General features: G+C 51.2%; 1 protein-coding gene across 1 annotated transcript in view; it reads right to left on the bottom strand.

The window, feature by feature from the left end:
- The window catches only part of Samd4a (sterile alpha motif domain containing 4A), a 91668-nt gene that overhangs the window by 27252 nt on the left and 41741 nt on the right, over positions 1–22675 (bottom strand). The window contains exons 3-6 of the mRNA XM_010632693.3: positions 18477–18740; positions 8595–8704; positions 6486–6572; positions 2–93 (exon numbers count right to left, since the gene is read on the bottom strand). Of these exons, the coding sequence (XP_010630995.1) occupies positions 2–93; positions 6486–6572; positions 8595–8704; positions 18477–18740 (553 nt within the window). The remainder of the gene's footprint in view (position 1; positions 94–6485; positions 6573–8594; positions 8705–18476; positions 18741–22675) is intronic.

Raw genomic sequence — 22675 nt, 5'->3', positions numbered from 1 at the left:
GGCACTCGGGGGGCTGTAGGCCTTGATGGGGGTCAGGATCATCTGATGCAGCTCCTGCAGCGGGACGCGCAGGCTTCCCCCCTCGATGATGTCCTAGGGGGAGAGGAGAAGACTGTGTGAGCTTCAGGGTGGGAGCCCTGCTGCCAGCCTCCCTGTCCCTCACTGTGCTCCAGGGCCCTCCGTCAGCAAGCTCTTAGGAAAGTGGCCAGCGGAAACCACAACCTCAGCCCAGTAGAAAACCTGGGAGATGAAGACTTGCAGAGTGCAAAAGCCCACATCACTGGAGACCCCCGTTAGAAATGGCGATCTTCCTGTCTCAGCCTCCCAGAGTGCTGTGATTATAGGCGTGCACCATCATGCCAAGCTGGTCAAATGCATTCCTTAGGTTACATGCACACACTTTATAAACTGTGTGACAAGGTGGGGCCAGAGCATGGCTTGTGGCTTGCTCCTACTTTGTTCTAAAGAAAGGAACAGGGTTGCGAACACCTTCGCTCAGCCCACACCACCACCAGCACAGCTGATGATAACAGGCACAGGCTCCAGGGCGTGGGGCAGGGCCTGGGGGAGGAGGTCCCATGGCCTGGGGTGTCAGAATCGATCAGAATGAGACCAGCAACTAGGGAAGATTTTTAGCAGGGAAGAGAGTTTTAAAGGGAGGATTCTGGAAGGAAATACATTTAATGTATAATATAATATGCAGTGTGATTGAAATATACAGTTAAATTAAAAATACTCAGTACAGTAAAAGACATTGCCACGAATCCCCTCAAAATCCTTCCCTGTGCTTTAAACACACTTTCCGCAGTAGCTCTGGAGTCCTCTTTCTTGAGGGTTTTTATGAATTGGGATAGAAAAATACAGTGAATGTTGCTGCCGAGTGCCATCCAATGGAAAGGCAGGCTTGGAAAAACACGACTCTGTGGCCTTGTCACCAAATCTGGTTCTTCCCCACAGTCAAAATGACCATGAGAGGGAAGTGTTTTAAATCAATTCAGGACACCGAGGCAGGCAGGACAGTGTAGCTAAAGACACTCAAAACAGGCCAGGGGCTTAGAGCGCAGCGGGCTCAGGCCAGGGTCTTCTCTGGCTTGCTGGGTGGGCAGAGCCCTGTGCACCTGTCCCACCCCCTTCTGCAGGGCCAGCTCTTCCTGTGACCCAGGAAGGAAGCAGGCAGCCTGGCCCTGATTACTAATGAAGCACTCAGTCTTCAGAGAGCTCAGAGCAGAGGGGGCGTAATTTGAAAAGCTCGAAACACAAGGACCCAAACCATTCCCAGGATTCTCTCTTCCCAGGGACGTTGGGGATAGCAGACCTCAACAGTACCGTCACTTCTGCACCCAGGACTTCCCAGGTATCCATCTGAGAGAGGAGAGGGGTGGCAGCCAGGGACATGGGCATCTCGACTGTGGGCAGCAGGGGATGCCAGCAGCCATGCCCTCACTGGCAGGAACCTGCTTTGTTTGGAGAGGGGTTTAAAGTGGGGCTTAGCCTAGCTGGCATGAGGGTTTTATGAAGGAAGTGCAATTTTTTTTTCTGGTCCATGGGGATTGGACTCAGGACCTTGTACTTTTGAGGCAGGCATGTTGCCGCTGAGCTAAATCCCTAGCCCTAAAGTGCAATTCTAATTAGCCGGTGTAAGTGTTCAAACCTGGCCACAGCCATTGTTCAGCCTATGTCAGGGAGAAAGTCATTTGCTCTGTGTGTGTGTGTAAGACAAGGTCTTGCTTGTCCAGGCTGGCCTTGAGCTCATTATAGAGCCCAGGCTGGCCTCAAACTCATGGAGATCCTCCTGCCTCAGCCTCCTAAGCGCTGGGATTACAGGTGTGCTCTACCATGCCCAGCTCTCATTTGCCTTTTAGAAGAGGGCCATAGAGTGTCTGCTCCCTTCCTGCCAGATGCAGCGGCACCAAGGAGGCAGGAGCAGCTTAGCCCAGGCTTTGAGCCCTGGGCAGGAGGACAGCCCTGCCCCTCTCCTGACCCAAGCATGTGCCGCCCAGGGACCCTGGCTTCCACCTCTAGCTCCTGCCAGTAGCCCAACTGGCACCTGGGCGGTGGGGTGCCAGGCCCCTGTGCAGCCCCTGTCTGAGGACAGGGAAAATGAGCCAGCTGAGCTCATCCCTCAGTGAGCCAGCGTCACTCAGGAGAGGGAAGGAATTGTCTGAGGCCGTCTACTGCCACCGAGCCCCACCTGCTTTCACCCCAGCACAGAGGCTTTTGCAGTTCGCGGTGACAAGGGGACAGGGTTCTGCTGAGAGCTCTATTCCTTCCCCCAGGAAACACGCAAGCACTAAGCCCAAATCTATCTTAGTTATGGGGGAACCACAGACAAAAGAGCAGCGACAAACAAAATAAATAATGCTGGGCACTTGCTGTAAAATTTAACTTCCTAGAAACCGTGAAGAGTTTTGCTTTAGTTTTTCCCTGTAGACTTCTAGCCACTGTCTAAAGAAAACAACTGGGTTACAGCCAGCTAACCAAATGTCGGCCTAGGCGGCGTCCACGGGGAGGCACTGGGACCAGCAGGCCCCATCCATGTCCTGCCTCTTAAAAACAAATTCCTCACCTGGACACCAAGGGTCCATCCTGAGGAGCAACAGGAGGAGCGGCCTGAATGGACTCCACCTGGCACTCGTGTCTGGCTGTGAGAATTGATCTCCGTGTTGAGAAGTCTCTATCGATCCTTAGTACCAGAAACACAGCCACATCGCAAACACAAACACGCGAAATGAAGCTGACCGGTAACTAACGTGGCCAAGCAAGGGGCTTGTTCAGAAGCAGGTAACGGGAATGTGGTCCATGCCCCGCGTAGTGATGGCTCAGAGGACACACAGGAGGGACAGAGTCACCCGGCCCCACTTGGCCTGGCTCTCTTGGCCTTGGAGAAAGGCTGGTTAAGTGCCTCTCCCCGACATGTGACAAGAAGGCATTCGCGAGAGATGGCTCAGGCCAAGTATCCCCGGCACGTGAGTGACACGTCCCTGGCCTCATCTTTCCACACAACAACGGGACAACTCTGGTGACTTAAGTCTGTTCTCTCCCTTCTCCTTTCACCCACAGCTGCCAAGCTCGACCCTCAGCCAGACACGGCTCTTCCCTGGGGACACGGGACAGGTATGTTGTCTTCCACACCCTAAAATTCTTACCCTCCCTGGGACCCCCATGCACTGACAATGTCAGGACAGGACGCTTTGGGGACAGGGCAGAAGGACCGCCACCTATGGCTGCGTGGGGCGGGGGTGCAGAAAGAGAAGAGCAGTGGACAGCACGAGGGACAGCACGAGGTGATGGGGCCGAGATGACTCTGGAACGCGCTGTACCCTCAGGAGAGGCAGCTGTCCCGACTACGTGAGGAGGTCAGGCCCAGCCGCGCAGAAACGCGTAAAACTTAAAAAAGAAAAATACCTTAGTATTATCAGACCTTAGAACTGAGTATGAAGTACTGAGTACTTAGGAGATGGTTACTGTTTAGTGTTGTTAATTTAACCGTGGTTTCTCTGGAGCAGTTGATGAAAACATGGTCTCAGATCTGTCCTCAAGGATGAGATCTGGATGCATCTGAAGAAAAAGCTCAGGTTTCCAGAGAAGCACTCTGCCCCTCTAACCGGAAATAAGCAGAATCAGGGTGAGAGTGTGTGTGTGTGTGTGTTCCATTTCACACTCTGGGCAAGAAGTGAAAAGGAAAGACAAAAATAAAAGCACATACATGATGAAAGATCTATGCCACTAACCAGCCCAGTGTTCCCTCTCTACCAAAGTCTGAGCAGTGACGGCTTCCTCACCAACACCCTCCCGGATGGTGGGTTTCTGCACCTGTCCCCTCCTTTCTCCCCAAACCTTTCTCATCATGGTGAACAATTCCAGGGGACAGCGTGCGTGTCGGTGTGACATGTCCATGCCGCTGGGGGGATCTCCTGCTCCCCACACTCCTGACCCCACGGGCAGGACCCGGGGCACAGCTGCAGTGTCACTGGGTGACCCTCAGGGCCTGCCCTCACCCCTCCCACTGGACACACACTTCCCAGGAGCTACGACTGCCAATTACAGGTGTCCCGAACGTGGGTCTCAAGGCCCTGCTGTGTTCCGGACTCCAGACCTGCTCCTCTGGCCACTGACCAGCCACTCCCCCGGGGTCCCGAAGCTGCTCAGATCTAACCCATCTAACCAACTCCCCCTTTCCCGCCCCAGCGACCCTTTCTGCATTTCTGTTCCCACATGTCAGGACATCCAAGCCAAACTTCCTGACAGCCCCTGGACTCCCCTCCCATGAGCTCCCTCGTCCTCCTGCTCCGTCCTTGTGGCCTTGTTTTGGTCCAAGGCCATCACTACCGGCCACACTCCCCTCCCAGCAGCAGCTGGCTTCTACCGAGCTGTCCCTCCTTCACCTCCGCAGAACTACTTCATCCCTGCAACATTCCCTGTGGGGCACTGTGCTGCGAGATCCTTCGCTACCCTATCCATCTGTTCCAGCGCACACCCCAGTGGCCCCTGGAGGCAGGAGCGGGCCACGCCCTCAGGAGGGAGTGCACAAACTGAGTCAGCAGCTGCAGGAAGAGCTGCCCCCCACTGATTATGAACTAGCTGTGGGCGGGGTCCCAGCCATCTCTTTAGAAATCTGGGTTCTGTGTGACATAAGAATGCCAGAGGCAGGCAACGGTGTGACAACAGCATTTCCAACAGTGTCACCCACCCAAATGCTGCCTGCCAGTGCCTGGCCTGCGTCTGTCACTGTGCCTGCATGGGAACAGGTGACCAACGAGCTCCTCCCTTCATTGGGCAGAGAGGGAGGTCGGGGTCCTGGGGCAGGGTAGCCGAGCATCAGGGGTCTGGAATAAGCAAGCTGGCTCACCGACCCTTCCCTCTGGGCCAGTCCCTGCCATCACACTCTTGGCGTCTGCTTTCTGTCCCATCCCAGGGAGACAGGAGGAAGCATTTTTGAGGAGTCAGAATTAGTCTAGGTGTGACTATGGGAGGTGGACCAAGGCGACTGCTCAAAGGTCAGCTGGCACACCGTGGCTCCTTGGGCCACCTGCGCTACCTTGAGGCCTGGCTCCACACTGACGGAGGCCACGGCTGCAGGAGACCCAGGAACAGAGACTCAGGGTCCCTGTCTCAGAAGGGCACATTTCCTCAGTAACAGAGGGCGTAGACTAGTTCCTGAGGATGCACCGGAAATCAGAAAGGAAAAAGCTGTCTTGCACCAAGATACTTAGCAATCTACGCCTCAGGCAAAATGTTTTCTGTAGTTTCTTAGAGACAAGGGAATACACTGGGCTTTGCGGTGGTCCCTCAGTAAAAATGACAGCAATCACTGTTAAGAGGAGCCGCCTGGTGAAGGAGCTGGCAGGAAATGAAGAACAGAACCTCGGGTTCGGCTGGAGAGCTCCCCGAGAGGCTACAGTACACTTTCACAGAGAGCCCGCCTTCATCAGCCCTGCTTGTCTGCCTACCCAGCGGTTTTAAAAGAAATCATTCTCTAAATATACATAATTATGGGCTAGGCATTAATATAACTTTACAGAGTGTATGTAAATCACACACCCCCTTTGTAAGTTACAATTCCTACTCCATGAACATGTTTGTTCACTGCCCTCGCTTCACCTGGCCAGGCTCAGTAATCTTTCCCCTTCTAAAGCTCCCTGGGTTACTAAGAAGAGGTCACTCCACCCTGAGGCTGCAAACAGCCACGGAATCTCCAGCCCTCTTCCCGACCCGTGCATGAGGTTTCCAGCGCTGGGACAGAGGTGACACAGGTGTGGCGGTGTGGGACAGGGCTCAGCTCCTTTGGACCTTGCACGAGCTCATACAGTTGCCACATCCTAAAAACACTTGTTACCGGGATGCCATCTCTGGGCAAGAAAAGGAGAGGGGCCAAAAAGGGACAGTGGCACCAAGACTATTTGTTGCACCAGAATAAGCTGCTTTCAGCATTTCCCAATTTGGAGGTGGCTCCTACCAAAGGTATGAGGATTCACTCTGCTGTGACGCCCGTCTGAGGTTACTCTCTGTATCACTGGCTCTGCCTGACTGCCCAATGCTTTTGCCCCTCCCCAGCTGGGATGCACCTGTTGATTTTTACCCCCAGGTGGGGGTAGCTGTTAGCAAGAGCAGACCCTCTGGGTGGATGGAGAGGGAAACACCCCCGCATGCTCCCTGACCTGCTCTTTTTTTTCTCACATATTTTTTACCTAACTCCTCACCTTGTCTCCTTACAAACAGACACCAAAGGTGCCCTTGACTTCAGCAGAGGTCTGGGGCGGCTGGTCACAGGTGGTCTGCACCTAGGCGACTGGTACATTTCAGTGTCGGGATCCAAAGCAGCCCGGAAAACCAGGGACCATGCTTCGGAATGACTTCCTGTTTTCTAAGGAAGCCACAGGAGAGCCTCTCTAGGACCTGCTGGGGACGCTCGCTTTCAGGAATTTTCCGTGGCCCGCTTTGCCACGATGAAGGCAGAAATGCGCCCTCGTCCACCGAGAACTTACCCTTTCCAGAGACTTCAGGTGGTTTTGTCTTTCTTTGAGCTTCTGAATACTGATGACGATTTTGTGTCTCGCACCTTTGGTAACATTCTGTAATTAAACACAAGTTACGTTCTCAAACATCCTCAAGGACCAGCTCAGAGACCCTCTCAGTGGCTCTGCGGGGCTTTCTGTGTCCTTTGCACTACACATGCTGGCAGGCTGATCAGTGTACATCCGTCTCTCGCGGCTCCCCACCGTCACAAATCTCTTCTTGCTGCATTGTCACTTCATCTGGCTGAAGGTTTGCTGGGACTTTCGGGTGAGCTGCAGAAGAGCCAGCTGCCCCCCACCCCAGAGTGAGACTTCTTCAGGCTCTCAAGAGAGAATCTGGGTCACACATCTCTCCTTCCGCCTCCCTCGTTTCAGCCCCTCTTGACTCCCCTCAAACCTTTCCTCCTTATACATCTTCAGGGAATAGGAGGCCCAGTAACAGTCTACACGTGGTGTCATAAGATAGGCAACGATCTCTCAGTTAACAGCTTCTTTTGTTTCCATAAGGAAAACCAGAATAGAAAATTAATTTCAACCCAAAATTCACTCATCGTTTTGGACTGAGGTTAGAATTCACAGTGGAAAGTTGTGTATTTCATCTTAACTATGAGCCTAAGGATTCCAGCAGACCTGTGTTGACTGCACACACTGCAAATTCCCTAGTAGAAGGTCCTTTTTCTTTTTCTTTTTTTTATACCAGGGATTGAAGTCAGGACCTTGAGCTTATGAGGCAGGTGTGGTACCACTGAGCTACATCCCCAGTCCAGAAGGTCCTTTTTCTAATCAGGCTTCTAATACAAACTTTTGGGGGACCTTTTGTAACTACTGCATATAATTTTTTAAATGGAAGTAAGTATAACAGCAACATCTTCTTTAACTAGAATAATGACCTCTCAAGCAATGAATGGATGTACTCTCTAAGAGGAAATACCGTGTTTCTCTTTCACCTTAACTTTGGGTTCAAATGAATGAACTACTTACTCTGAGAAGTTGGTGCCAGCCTGTGGCTCTGCCCTCTGTGTGCCTTATTTCTTTGGATGATGACTTAAACATTTTCTTCCCCTCCACTCTGACCCAAACACAAACATGCTCTTAACAATGGTTCTCATCAATCCTTGAGATCTCAAGAAGTGACTGAGATGTAGAAAGGGCAGAAATGTTAGGAAGTAGAAATTGGTGCCTCTCATGCTCTGAGAGTGTGCAGTGACTTCGGGCGTGGTCTTGCTCTCAGTTCTGGGATTCAGCCAGGCCCGAGGTGGTTAATCAGGGTCCTGAGTCAGCAAGGAGAAACCAGAGCTCAGGGGGAGGAGGCTCTGGAGCAGCCACACCCCAGGGGTACCCTTCCTACTGGGGAAATATCATTAGCCCGTGCTGACCACCAGGTCTTTAAAATCACGGTTGAAAGGAAACCGAGGTCAACTTGAAACATGCAAACAGCATTTTAAACAAGGGAAACAAGGATGGTGGTCAGCTCCATTAACTCGAGCCCAGCATGGTAAGAGACTTGCTTAACTCTGGGGGGTTTGTGGACTTGGCCTTCAATATCTCGCTTGGCAAAGATGCCTCAGAAGGGAGGAGGAACCCTGCACGCAGAAGGGAAGGGAAGCGTGAGATCTGGGGAAATCTCCTTAATTGTTGGTGCATGTTATTCAAGGCGGCTAGAAGAAAACTATTTTGAACACTCGTCTCCAATCTCAACTAAGTGTTTGTAGTGGTCTGGAACTAATGCTGGAAAAGCAGCAAGGCACGTCCAAGGCCTGCACCTCCCAGGACCAGACGAGAGTGGTCCCTACTTGAACGAGTCCTGGGGGGTGGTTACAGACGTGGTGAGCCGAAAGGAGCAAAGCGGAGACCCTGACTCCCTGGGGCGCTGGCTCAACATCGCTTTTCCCAGGAGAATCCACGGTCTCCGCCCTGGCACCCCAGAACGTGGACGGTGCTTAGGTTGGGCCTCCTCCTAACACTCGCTGCCCCAGCCTCCTCCCCATGGTCACCCGCGTGGTCTGACTGCTCAGGGACCCGCACGCAGGCGCTCCCTAGAACACGGTGGGCGGGGAGGGCTGCGTGGGCCGCACGCACCTGAGCCTCCAGCTGGCACTCGGTGAGGGCCATCATCTCCTCGTAGGTCATCTGGGAGAACAGCGCGGCGTACTTGTGCAGACGCAGGCTCTTCAACCAGGCCGGAACATCTGGGGTGCAAGGTGCACGGGGGACGGGGAGAGGAGCCACAGGAGGAGCAGGAAAGACAAAGAAAGAGGGAGGAGAGCGAGGAAGGAAGAGGGTAATGGTTGCAAGAAAAGGGGACAAAAAAAAAATCTCTGTTACTACTTGTTTAACTTTGGAAGCACGACAGGCACACAAATCTTGGGCTGGCCTGACCTCCTCGTGGGTGGGCTGTATCCTACTTCAGACCGGGGCTGTTAACTCGGGGTCCGTGGGCTGGTGGGTGTGCTGGGAAAGTGTCACCACGGCTTCCATAAAAAGCTAAAGAAGCACATGACCAGGAAAAAAGTGGGGCAGCGTCACTTCCTCGTTGGAGAGAACAGACTTCCACGTCAAACTGCACACACAGAATCCGCATCTACACGCTGCTCTGGCCACTTCCACAGAGACAAGAAAGCAGGGGACCATTGTCCCCCACAAGCGGAGGGACGGGGATTCCTAGCCTGAACTTTGTCGCACCTCACTGGACCCCCATGGGCTGAAGGGTACCCCAGACCCCAGCACTAGCACTTTTGTAGGGTGTCTGTCTCATCGTTTCTCCAAGCTGCAGGATGTATCTGATGGAGTTTTTGACATTTCCCTTGAAAGTCAACCAAAAATATACCTCAGCTTGGAAGATCCAAAGATTGGTCAAACCAAGAGATAACAGAAATTCCAAAGCACATCTGAAATAAACCCCAAGATTTCTAGAGTTAAGAAAGTTAAAAGGTAACTGTCCTTGAAAAATCCACAGGATTATTACCTGACTGTGTACAAACAAAACAAAGCCTCTGGCCACAATCTCTTAAGTCAGCATTTTTGAGTTGTAGAATCTTCTGGCTTATTTTAGGGACGGCAAACAGTCATGAGCCCAGATCACAGAGCAGTTAGGTGGTGAAATGCGTCTAGAACAGGTTGCCGAGTCCCAGTTCTTTCCTATACTGTATCAATTTTCATTAAAAGAAAAGACTAAATAGAGCAAGACTGCAAAAAGCACTTTGAAACGTTAAGGCACTGGGTGTTATGCACGTTTTCTATGAAGTATTATCCATTCAGTACTAACCAGGTTGATTGCAAGACTCTGTATTATTGATTGCTAAGTATTTTATTCTGAGGCACCGAGGAACCACACACATATTTGAAAACAGGAGAGAACCTTCTGATTTTTCAGTGTCGAGAGGAAAGACACCTGACCAACTCTGAACTCAGGCTCTGCCTCCAGGGAACAACCTGATGAGAAAAGTTCAGGGGGAGGGTCCTGGCCATGGCTTGCTGCGGTTCATCTGTGAAGGGCAGACTGTTAGAATTAGACATACGATGGCATTTTAAGAACAGACTCCGTTATCTCAGGCTAGAAATCACTTCATTTTGTGCTTGGAAGCCCTTTAATGTACTGTGACAAAGGAGAGTCCCGGTGGAACTGTCATTAACCACAGACCAACCAGGCTTCCCAGGCACACAGTACCACCCCCTACAGGCTCAAAGCTCAAGTGCCACTGGATCAGGAGCCCGGGACACGAAGCTCTGGAGCCTGGTGCTCTCCCTTCTGATACGTCCTGGAGCGCTTACCAGGCTTTGCTCTCCACCATGCATGCGTTTCTGTTGAAAGACTGCTGAGGTTTTATCCCCGCGCGAGCCCCAGCTCAGGACAACTGCACCTTACCACTCTGTCACCAGGTTTCACGGGTGCTAGTCACATCGCAGAGAAGTCCCAGGTCACTGCTCAGAGAATGCAGCAACCCAGAGGACATCTGGGCAACCCAGGGCCACACTTGCATGTCACGAGAGGCCACCATGGTCACAAAAGAGCAAGGACCAACCCGACGGACCAAATTTTCACTGAATTCCCTATGGCTCAGGTACAAAATCATGACAAATGGATGCTTTCCAATCCAAGGTGACAACAGGGTGTCCCAAGTCACGAAGGGTGAGGGGCACTTCTCAGGGTGGCTCCTTCCTGTGTGACTCTTCTGACAGCTCAGTTCCCCTGCAGAGGGGCATGGGAGAGCCCAGCTCCCTCGTTTCATCAAGATGCAGGTCCCAGGAGCAGGCTTCCTGGGAAAGGCTCCGTACGACCTCACACCGGCACGCCTTAGGCCTTCCTCCACAGCTACCTCTGGACGCGTTCCTGAGAAACCTAAGCTCCCCTGCCCTATGTTCCTCAAGGCAGGCACAGGTTGCCGCTGCTCAGTGCCTGGCTCTCTAGTCCCTTGCCTAGGCTCTCTCCCTCCTGCAACTGGACCTGAAGGACACAGCAGAGGAGATCCCAGCTCTTGAGAATGGAGCTTGCCGACCTTTCTCCCCTGCTTGGTGGCGAGGGGCCTTCTCTCATCCGGGACTAAAGCAAAACTCCTTCAAAAGGGAGCAAACCAGAGCACCCAGGGCCCAGACTGCGCTTTCTCGAGCCAGGAATTCCAATGACTCAGACGCTAGGTTCTGTGAGATAGCGGCAGGGCTGAGCGCGGAAAGCTCAGGTCCTTTCCCAGGGCCCCACCTGCCAACCCGCTGGAAGCAGCGAGTACTGCGACTCAGATGCCCTCTCCTGGTCATGGGAGAGGCTGGGAGGGAAATGAAGGCACACGTATGTCCAGGGTACCCCCTCTGGCAGATACACAGCTGGATACATGAGTGGAGGCCCCAGTGGTGCAAGTCCCTCTCAGGGGGTGTGAAAAAGAGAAAGATGTGTGGCCATAGTCAGGCTGAACTCCTTGCTGAGTGACAGAGTGCGTTCGATGGGGGCCAGGCTTGGGGAAGACGCATTCTTGCCAGCAGGGAGTTTTTAATCCAGAAAATATTGCTGGTTCATGCATGTAAAGGGCAGTGGCTGCAGCACAGATTCTGAACGTGCTCAGCATTCCAGGGGAGCAGTGAAGATTGAGCATTTAGTGTTGCTGTAAGGAGGGAGGGAGAGCTTCCTGCAACCTGCTGCCAAGAGTAGCGAGAACTTGGGAGTTGCTTCCACTGGGAAGACGGAGGAAGCCATCCCAGGAAGCAGGAGAAGTGGGAACAAAGCACAGAGCCAGAGCATGCTGGGCGGAGAACGGCTAGAGATGAGGGACACACAGGATGGGCATCAGATGACTGAGACAGGAGATGTTCAAGGGAGGACAGCAGACGCCATCTTGTGGGTGACGAGGAGGAGCCGGAGAGCAAGCAGAAGCACAATCAGAGGAGTGCGGAGAAAGATGGAGGCCATCAATGGAAAAGCTAGATGGGAACTTGGCCAGGGGGCTGGGACATGAGCTTATGGCCTGGGAGGGGCAACAGAGGAGAAGGAATGGATATAACGTGATGGTACTTGATGGCCAGGAAAGAGCAGGGTGTGAGGGAGACCAAGGAGCTCCTTTGGTTCAGGTCTGGTGAGTTGGAACCCACAGGGGACCTGTGTTTTGAGCCCCTGAGTGTCACTGCCTTTGCATCGTGCAGGGGGGAGGAGAAAACTGGCCAAGCTCTTAGAAGGGAAGTCTGAGCTGGAGAACAACTTGCCTTGTCAACAATGCACAGTGGCCTTTGCAGCCATGGAAGTAGGTGAGGTTACTCAAGCAAGAAATACCAAAATGGGATAAGGAGAGCGCCAAGGCGGGGCCCTGGGGACGGCAGGCCTTCGGGAGGCGGGGGAGGAAGAAAGGGGAGCAGGTAGGAAATCCTTGAGCGACAGCACCACTGTTTCCATATGCATGACGTCGGTCCCTCGTGAAGCTCCTTCAAGATCTCTCTGCAGTTCACTCTGGTTTAGCCTCTTACAGCCATTTTTGATAACAAGCACTACACTTGTCTTGTATACGTTGTAGATTTGCTTGCTGGTTTTTACCAAAGGGATCATGTCGTAAATTGTGCCAATTTCTATTGTCCTTTTAGAACTCAGCCCAAGTCAGGCACAGAGGTGCTGTGGCGTGTCCAGCAGCTCACAAGATGCTGGGCTCCAATGAGACCCTGGGGTTCTTTTCAGCCTGCTGTGGGAAGGGCTGCAAATACCAGCTATGTCAACAAGCTGTGGGGCACCAACCACAAATAAGGCCCCAGGAGAGAGGGGGAAGAGAGAGGGAGCGATGAGAGAGGTGGGCTGAAAGTGCGGGATGGCAGAAGGTGAGGCATCTCCGTAAGAGGAACACAAAACCAGCTTTCCCCAGAAGGGGTCCTCGGTGGCGCTCTTGCTACCTGCGGATGGACGATCAACTTCTGCTTGCACAGAGAGCTGGGACCAAATCCCTGGTCTCTGAGGGGAGGAGGAAGAAAGCCCGAGACAGGAACAAAGCAGAGGTGTGGCAACCCCATCGCGACTGCCAAAGCCGGCCTTTATCTCAGAGCAAATGAGCAGCCCTGACGCTGTCCCAGCCTCTGGAGGAAGCTCGGTCTTGGGTGCCTTTGGAGCTCCATCCTCCCCAGTGTGCCCCTTGATCCTGGGACACAGCCATCGATGTTAGGCTCTGGGAGGGGTTCCGAGCTCATGGGGACACAGATGGGTCTCGGAAGGCACAGAGGAAATGCCACTCTGAGGTATAAGATGCAAACACAGGGGCAAATGTCTCTCTGCTGCTCCTATTCACCGCGGAGTCCACAGGTCTTCTACCAGCTGCTCTGCCCTGGAAGGCAGTGGGCGTGCACTGTCCCAGGAGCTGCTCTCTGCGAGCCAGTGCCTTCCTGAAAACTCTTGTGCTGGGCAGGGATGGAGGTGGCAAGTCCCAGACGCTGAGGACGGGGAGGAATCCTAGAGATTCGCTTCTCAGACATCATTGAGCCCAACTCACTCTGCAGCACGAGGACCCATGTGTTCAGGTCACATGTTGGCGCTCGGAAATAAAGGAAACGCAGCAGATGTGTTCAAGTGAAAAGAATTCCAGACAGCACCTGGGAAGTCAACATTCAGGAAATAATGACTAGTGTCGATGACAGCCGCGCTGAAAAGTGTCCCAGGCACTCAGGGAGCCGTGCCACTCCCACGCCATCACTGGGCTTCTCATGGCCCCGAGAGATGCCGGATTCACAAGCTTGCCTCCAGAGGGCTCTGACAGGCTTCCTTTTCTTAGAAAGGATCTCACCTCTCCCTAATTTTCTAGCCTCATTCCAGGAGAGACAGAGGATTAAAGGTGTACCTTTCAGAAACAGCTCCAAGCCTCACACTGGCTATGCCAGAGTGGATGATTTCTTTTCTTTGCTGTGGAAAGAGAAAGTTTCCCCAAGTTTCTTATCTAAGAACAGATCCTGAGAAAAAGCAAACCACACACATTCAGTCCCTGGCCACCTCCATCCTTAACTGTTATGTGAATGGCAGGGTTGCAGAAGCCAAGAGTCCCTTCTTTTCTGTTTACCACGTCTCTATGCAAACAAACAAGACACCAGTCTCGGTCGCCACTGTATTTCTGCGCTGACGTCATGCTACGCGTTTTAAGAATGTTTATTTGGATAGCGAGGAGATGAGAACCACCATCTACCCTACCCCCACACACCTGGGAGGAGCATGGTGGTCCCTGGGGACCCCTGAGGGGCTTGCACACCTCCCCTGAGATGATGTACAGGTCCCCAATTCACCGAACCCCAAGCTGTCCCCGTTATCGGTTTCGCCTTTCCTGGATCCCTTGCTATACAGTGACCTTAGGGCCTCCTAGACGTCTCGGGCAGAAATCCAGGCGACATTCTAGGCACCTCCCACTCCACCACTGTCTCCGTCCAGCAATTCCCCCTGCACACTCCGTCGCCACACTCATCTGCCTCCATTGCCACCGCTGCTTGCCTGGGTCCAACTTCATCTTCTCCCTAATGACTCAAAAATCCCCTACCTTTCTACTGGCCTCCAAATCCAGAATCCCCTTCTCCTCACCTTGGAACAATTTCCGCACTGCTTTGAGGCTCCCTCTCTGATACACAAATCGAGGCGATTCTGCCACACAAAGTCCAGCAGGACCTCCCTGGCTCGTCCCTCTCCTCCTCCTCCCACCAAACATCACTCCTTCATGCCAATCGGGCTCTGAGACTCCGCTCCAGGTTCCGGTCTTCTAGGAACTTCCCCTCTATGAATCAGGAGCCTTTTGGTGTCCTGCCCCGACCCAGGCCAAGGCTCTAAGACAGCACAGCCTCCTGGCAGTGCCCCTGCATTCGGCACCTGCTTGCCACTCAAAGAACGAGCCCCCGGTCCACTCGTCCAAGCCCCTCTCTGCAGGTGCTGTCCACTCGACGAGGACCAGAGCGAGCCCACAAATGCTCCCCCTCTCAGCTACATCACTCATCAACAGCCCTGGCTTTCTGATAAGACTTCGGGCGGCTGATGACATCAGTGAGGGCGAGATGCTGTGTGAGGGCAAATGGGCTTCTTCCACCAACTGGCCACTCTGCCTCCTGGGAAATCTCTGCCCTTCCACCCGAAGCCCTCGTAGGACAGAGAGACAAAGAGCAGATTCTACTCGTGTCCTGCCCAGGAAGTGAAGGGCATCATAACTGAGTACCACCAACTCACCGTCTGACTCTCTCCTGGGGATAGGTCACAGCGAAAGTTTGGGAAAGAAGAAGAACTGAATTTAGAACCCACAACTATCATATTTAATCCAAGCATGCACAACCAGTAGCCTCCATCCACAGGGAATGGGACAGGGGAGAAATTTCATACTCCAGCTCAATCCCCATTCCTCTTGGGTTAGTTTCAAGCTGAGTGGTCAATCCTATTTTTCCTTTAGCTTGATTGTACCTAAGCCACTTCAGGTGGAAGGGACATTCAGTCTGAACTTGGAGCCAACTTAAACCCTCAGGTTAGGTTTCTACTATAGAAGGAAAAACACAGCATTGTGGGCCGATGATATTACTCTTCTGAGAGCAGGAGCTGGTCTACCTGGGAAAGAACTTAGTGGCAGAGAGTGCTGACCTCAAGAGAAAAAGAGGATTAGGATCAATGAATGTGAAAAATAAAGAACAAGAAGAGTTCATTCCACATTCTTGATCCAAGACGTGCATTCCTGAGGGGTGACTGTGGCCAAAACTGGAGAGTCTGTTCAGCTGAACAGGAAGGAAAAGGAAGGGAAGATGAGGATGCTATTTCAGCAAAGTATGCACACCTGTTGGCCAGAAAGATGAATTCACACCAAATCAAGTTCAACGGCAGTGACTTTCTATTCCCTCCCAAGGTATAATACCCGGCAGCATGCCTCTCCAGAAGGTTTGTGAAGTCTTCCAAACTCTACTACAGATCCCTTGTTCACATAACTTGGGCAGTTCAACGATGGCATCCTGAGGTGTGGACCTGATTCCTGCCAGAGAGCTGAAGGAAAGGATGTGGGTCCAAGAGGAAGACCTGGCTCCTTTTAGAAGCATTTCACTTGGTTTCATAGTTCACTTCTCTTTTTAAAAAGTGTCAATTAATTTGGAAATTTAAACTGACACCTGCTCTTAGACACGGGGCCCGAACGACTAGCCCTTGGGATGAGTGTGTTAAGGGTTGCTTCTCGGACATGCTCCTTGGACATGTTGAACAATCTTTGATGAAGAAGAGTCCTGCACAGAGGATATGTCACAGCAGGCCTGCAGGAGGGAGGGACACTGGGGTTTAATAGATACTGGCTCGGGACACTTTGGAAGGCTAATGTTTCTGGGTGTAGACATTCCCACTGTCTAACTTGTCAGTTGAACTACAAATTTACTTTTCCGATAAGTAGAATCCTTCATCATCTATAATGTTTCTTCCTTCAAAAAAATTTTTTTTGCCAATTTAACTTGCTAGTGATGTGTGTGTGTGTGTAGGACTGGGGATCAAACTCAGGACCTTGCGCTTGTGAGGCAGGCTTACGCCACAGAGCACTTGCTAGTGATTTTATACTTTGAATTCTAATCTAATTCTTTGGAAGAAGGAAAATTTCAATAGGTCAAAAAAAGTAGGAACACATGGAAAAGGGTCTTTTGTCTGGGCACCAAACAGCCCATTTTGTGACCAGAATCCATGGGACTATAAAGAAAGTCTTAGATATGGCGGTTTTGTCTGGGTCATTTTCTGATTGAGTAACTCTGAGACAATTCTCACCCATTCTAGAGAAAGGAATCAAATAAGAGTATCTATAGGATATTCCTTGAACTTCAGCAAATTTTGGCTTTTATCCTAAATCAAGGATTAGACGTCTGTTTGGTTATTCTCTCATTCACATCTCTTGAAGAATGTTATCTTTATTCATTTCTTACCTCAAAAATGCCTGCTCAGAACACTAATATCTTTACTGATTTTGCGAGAATGTGTGGGGTAGGCAGAGGGCCTCAAACAAAAGTAAACAAAGCAAAGCAAACTGAAAATGAAAGGAAGAAAGAGAACGAATATCCAGACACTGGGCACGGGGAGCAGCTTTCTTCCCTGGGAGGGCTTTGTGGAGGTGAAAGGCCTTTCCTCAGGCTGGCCCTTGTTGTCAAGGGCCCGGGCCAGGCCTCTTCTCACAGTACCCTCAAACCCTCATCTATGCTGTCTCAAATGTGGGCCACTAAGACACCAACTTCACCTACACAGAAGCTGGCTGGAAGATCCCTCAGGTATCTTGGGCTCAGTGATGGAAGCCAGGCCTACCAAGAGCATGGCAGAATCTCCCCGTGCCATCTGTGACCCGGGCACGGCTGCTGGAAACCTCATAGCATACACCCAGGAGTGGATTTTGCTCATTCTCCAAAATTGTGGTGTAGCACCCTGGAAACAGTAAAGGAGAGAGAGGATGGGCATCGCTTTCATGCCCAATAGACCTACTGTGTGTGCTGCCTGTTTTGCGCCTGTGAAGGCCCATCTGCACCAAGGGAAAACGTCAAGCCCTGGGTCGTTCCTCCAGCAGCCCAACATGGACAACTGCGGATGGGGAAGTGGGTGTGCGGGGTGGGCCTGGGTCGAAGGGCGGTGGTTTTCAGCTGCTGGCACCAGGCGGGAGGGACAGGGCAGAGTCCCCCATGTCAGTGGTGCTCAAGATGCAAGGGGAAGATCAGAGCAGCAAACCCTAGGCTGTGTTCATCTAGCGAAAGCTGCCCCCAAGGCACTGGAGTCCCCAAAGCCAGCCCAGCTCACGTCTCCCCACTGCCTGCTGCTATCCACCTGTCTCTCCCCTAACGACCTGCACAGCTCTTAAACAACGGGAGTCTAAGAGGACGGAACGCATCATATCATCTTCGAGCCTATCCACCATAGGTCATGTGGAGATCTCTCTCTCCTGATGAGGATCTTTAGGAGAGAGGATTTCCAGGAAGCTTTGTTCAGACCCCACAAAAGGCCTTAATCACCGATATGCAAATCCATGACCAGGCTGAGGACACTGTCATGCCCTCTTGGTGCTTTTTCATGGCCCAGGCAGGGAAAAGGGTGGAGAGGTTTCCTTGGATATCAAAGAAAAAGGGAGAGACAGAGAAAGGAAATGCTACAATTCTGCCCTAGTCATTTAGGAAGGAAAAGAAAAATCAGATAAATGGTTTGCTTTTCTGAATTAGTGACGGGGATCTGGCCAAAGCAGTGGGCCAGAGGCTGGAGCAACTCAGCAGGTTTAGGGATGGATGACCCTGTCCCCTGCCAACTAGTGGGATCATGCGCTTGTCTGAGGATTGTGGTTCACTGAAAATGAAGCGGAGGGTGTCAACTCTCTTACTCTACTGGAAGGGTTTCCAGGTCCTTTTCCTGTAGGGCCAGCCTATCAGGGAGCGCTCGACGCCACAGGCCTGGGGAGCGGGGCTGGGCTCTTCCTCTCTCTGGCTATCTCCTCTATTTACCCTTCCAATTCCAGACAAAGGGAGGGACTGCATGGTCCCTCTGTAGTCACTCACCTTTCATACCACTACCTTCTTCTTGGAATGTGTTACGAGCAGTGGTCTGATCTTCTAAGTGTTCACTCCCACCACTTCCTGAAGAGGCTACACTGCTTTGTGGAGACAGGGGGGCATGATCGGAGGGGAGGCACTGGGGTCCTCTAGCTCGTAAGTCCTCATGAGACATCCATCCATGTCCTAGAGGCTGGTTTGGCACATTCATGGGTGGGGTAAGGGACACAGATCGTTTCAAAGGGCTGTGGTGTGCCTGGCCTGAGAGAACTGAAAAAAAAACAAAAACGAATAGGTTATTCCCCCGCTTTAGCCTGGGACACAGAATCTACAGTACCTTTGCACCCTGCGATACCCCGACTGCCCATGGGCACAGTGGGTGGAATGCAGGCCTGGCAGGGTCCTTCCCTCTAGGAGGTTAAATAGGATGCTGTGTGGACCACTTGGCGAGCCACACCTATGGGATCCACACACCTGGCTTAGTGTGCATGTGGCGTGCATTTGGTTTCAGTTCTAATTCCACAGATGGGGATTTGGACAAGGGGTCCAGCTGCCCGGCAAAGGAGCCATCTGCCCAAAGTGAAGAGAACGTGCTGCACAATTTTTTCTCTTTAAGCACTAACTCTGACATTACCGGTGTGTTAGGGAGAACCTCCTGAAGGGTGGCAGGCTGGCTGCCATTCAGGGCATACAGGAGGATGAAGTAGGGGGAGGCAAGCTCATCCTTCTGATTCAGGAATCGGGGGACATCAGCTGGGAAGTAGTGAGGGGCTCCGGCATTAATGTGACCTCGGGGTGCGGGACATAGGCAGCTACAGGTGAAAGGGGCGATTCTTTCCCTTGGCCTCCTCGGTTCATGCCAAGATGTACACTGCAAACACCGCCAGGTAACAAGGCTTTCATTGAGAAGCCCGCGGGGCTCTCAGTGAGCTGAGGATGGGTTTTACCAGCATGTTTGGCCTTTCTGCACAGTGGGCAACATCTGTACAGTCCCGGTCTTTAATTTCTTTCCCAGAAAACTAGGAAATAGCAACAAAACTCACATAACTAGCCAAATTGAACTGAAGGCATTCAAAGGAGGTATTTAACTGACATCAACGCCCAGGGAGCCAAGGTTACCCTTGGTTGGTTTTTCTGGGTGTGTGAAGTGACAACTTCACAGAATAAGTCTATTCATAACATTCTCTCAGCACCAGTTCCTGACAGGTCCGGTATATTTTGACTGCTGCTGTACTAACATGGAATTGAGCCACATGAATTTTAAAACATTTTTTGGGGAAGCCATGCAATTCTGTCTCAGGCTCTATCCCTTCCAGGGAGACATGTGCTCTCCCAATTTTGGATTAGTACTGTTTTGCTGGCATTGACCTGTGTTTTTCAGTAGGTAGACCAGATATCCCAAATGGCAAGGAGTCCTGCTTTTTCACAAAAGCTGCACTTTTCTGGGCCAGCACCCCCAGAAAAGCCTGAGATGCTGATCACTGTGCCCCGATTTAAAAGATAAAGACCAGAGTTGAAAGGTGCTGCAAAAAAGTGTATCTGGGCTGTAGTGGGCGGGGGCTGCTGACAGCACTCAGTGACCAGGCTTGCAAGTGGTCACCATTTCCGTCCAGCCCAAGGTGACCAGAGGGGTAGCTTTAGTGGGCATGACCCAAAGTGCTGCATACTTTTTCCTTAACATAAAAGGAGAATAAAATGGAGCTACCAGGTTTAGTATTTGTAACATGAGAATTTTTTTTTTTTTTTTTGGCACTGGGGATTGAACTCAGGACCTTGCTCTTGCAAGGCAGGCGGCAGCACCAGTGAGCTAAATCCCCTGCCTGAAAAATTTCGAATTTGAGAAAATTCTATCCAAGTCAAGGTATTATCATCTACCTTAAAAATATGCAAAGGGGGACATTGTTTTTTAAAAAATGACCTCAGCTTGCATTTTTGCTAAATAAATGCAGGAAAAAACTCTTCTAACAGGATCCGTGAAAAATGCATCGCTACCTGATTGGAATAGAATTAGCAAGGGGGGAGAAAAAGAGAAAGAAAATAAATAAGTGAAAAGGAAGCGGCAACAAAAATGAAGAGGGAAGCCAATAGGAAGAAAAGCCAGACATTCCGACAATCCATTTCATGCCTGTCTCCGTGTTTATGTAAAACTGGGCAGACTTGTTTAGGGCTGGGCTGAGCAGGGGGACATTTCGGTTGAGACAGCTCGGCTTCCTGGCACCTCTGTGACCATTTCAGACTATCCGGCAGGAGCTCTGAGCAAGGCCAGCTGGGTGTCCCAAGTGGGAATGGGGTCCCTCTTCCATCCTCCAGCTGGGATTAGAGCCCGAACCCGGAGAACTGGCTTTGCCAAAGAGGGCCCACAGCTCTGAGCCGGTGGAAGCCTCAGTGCTGGCGGGCTACAGGCACTTCCTGAATCACTAATGAACTGACAGCCATGGGTGGTTACAGCTAGGATGCTGAGAATAATATCAGGCACAGATAGCAGCTGAATTCCATTAGTGGATGCAGCCAGTTTTCTTCTTTCTACATAAAAATTTTAAAAAATCAAACCTTTCCCACTACCACGGAAGCACATATTTGGGGAGGATTCTGGGACACTCTTGGCTATTGAGCTTTGAAACCAAATATTTATCTAACTTAATGGGCTTACAGAGATTTGTACATAAGGACCTACATGTGTCAGGTACAATTTCTTTTTTAAACGTTTTCCTGAGATTAACTGAAGTCACAGGGCATAGGGCATGGACTTGACATCTGCCTCTAAAAACAACAACAACAACAAAAATCAATTGTACCTGAGGTGCCAGGGCCATTTCTCAATGACTTTTTATCAAAAGCTCCACCTCCTCTATATGACAGTAGGAGCCCTTTGGTGCCTACAACTGTCACCAAACTCAGGACTGTCTCAGAGCCACCCCGAGAGAGCAACCAAGCCCCTCACCTGGCTCCACCCTTCTAATTTGCGGCGAGGTGTAGAGCCAGGCTGAGCATCATATGTGAACCAAAGCAAACTCATGCAGGCAGATGCCTCACTCCTCCAAAAGGAACCGAGGGCCATGGGCAGCACAGACTGTCCTCCCGTGGGGAGGAGACTGCAGCAGGCGACAGGTGCCCCGCCAACAGTGCCACTCCACATGAAGAGTTGTGAGCACAAAGCTGATTCTGGTGTCACCTCTTGTTCGGCAGTTATTTGTTTTTACAGCAGGCAGAAGAGGGAAAAATAAATACCACAGGGAGAGGAGGCTGCAAGAAAATGGGCCACACAGTTGTGCAGCTAACAAGGTGGTCAGAGGCCGGGTACCAATGACCGTGCTCATCCCATTGCTGCCTTTTCTTTTTCTTTAACTCAAGAGGTGACACGCAGGAGGAGAGGTGGACATTTAGGGGGAAAACTTCCCTACGAGTCAGGAGGAAAAATAGTAAAAAACAGATCCGTGAGAAGCTCTTCCGCTGGGGTAGCTGCCCCAGAATGGTTCTGGCCAGAGGCTTTTGAATGCTCCTGCTTGTTGACTCCTGTGTTGTGGCCAACAGCTAATGATTCCTTCAGACGTCAGCTACCCACAGTAATGTTCAAGTGCTGCTGAATTCAGGACGCCTTTACAGAATCACCGCGGAGAGCAGAAGTGGGCAAGCAGAACCGAGGTCCTACACTTGTACTACGTATGTGGTTATTGCGGTGGTGTGGCTGGAGGGACAGCATAGATCAGGAAGGATTCATTCTATTCAAAATCATACCGAACACTGCCCTGGGGAGCAAAATTGTGCCTCTTACTTATTAACAAATCAAACTACTAATACTTAGCATTGGGTATAGTACAATCTCTTATGAGAAATTTCAGGTCTCTGTGTAGGTCTCCATAAATACAGCATTATTAGGCCACTATAGTTCTGGGAACATTTATAAATCCAAGTGACCCTAAAGTGCACAATAAGTATTAAGTCTAGCTGAAAAAAAAACCAGCAAAGAATAATCTTGCTACAGCAGGTGAACAGGCAGTGGGGCAGAACTGTGAAGCGTCTTATAATCTGGCCATAAACTTGGTCCCTCAGGGTCAGTCATTTTTTCTGAACCTTACGATTTCTTCTTCTTTAATCTCCCAGCATGTTTAATGAGACCTCTTTCAATACATTTTTAGGGAACATATGATGCCTGGCTCTGGATCATGTTCTTTTAAGGTTTGTTGTTTTTTTTTTTTTTTTTTTGT

The sequence above is a fragment of the Fukomys damarensis genome, unplaced genomic scaffold (genome assembly GCF_012274545.1).
Source record: "Fukomys damarensis isolate Sample0158 unplaced genomic scaffold, DMR_v1.0_HiC HiC_scaffold_17, whole genome shotgun sequence".
NCBI lineage: Eukaryota > Metazoa > Chordata > Mammalia > Rodentia > Bathyergidae > Fukomys > Fukomys damarensis.
Note: the sequence above shows the minus strand (reverse complement) of the source record. Positions and strands in the feature narration are given on the sequence as shown.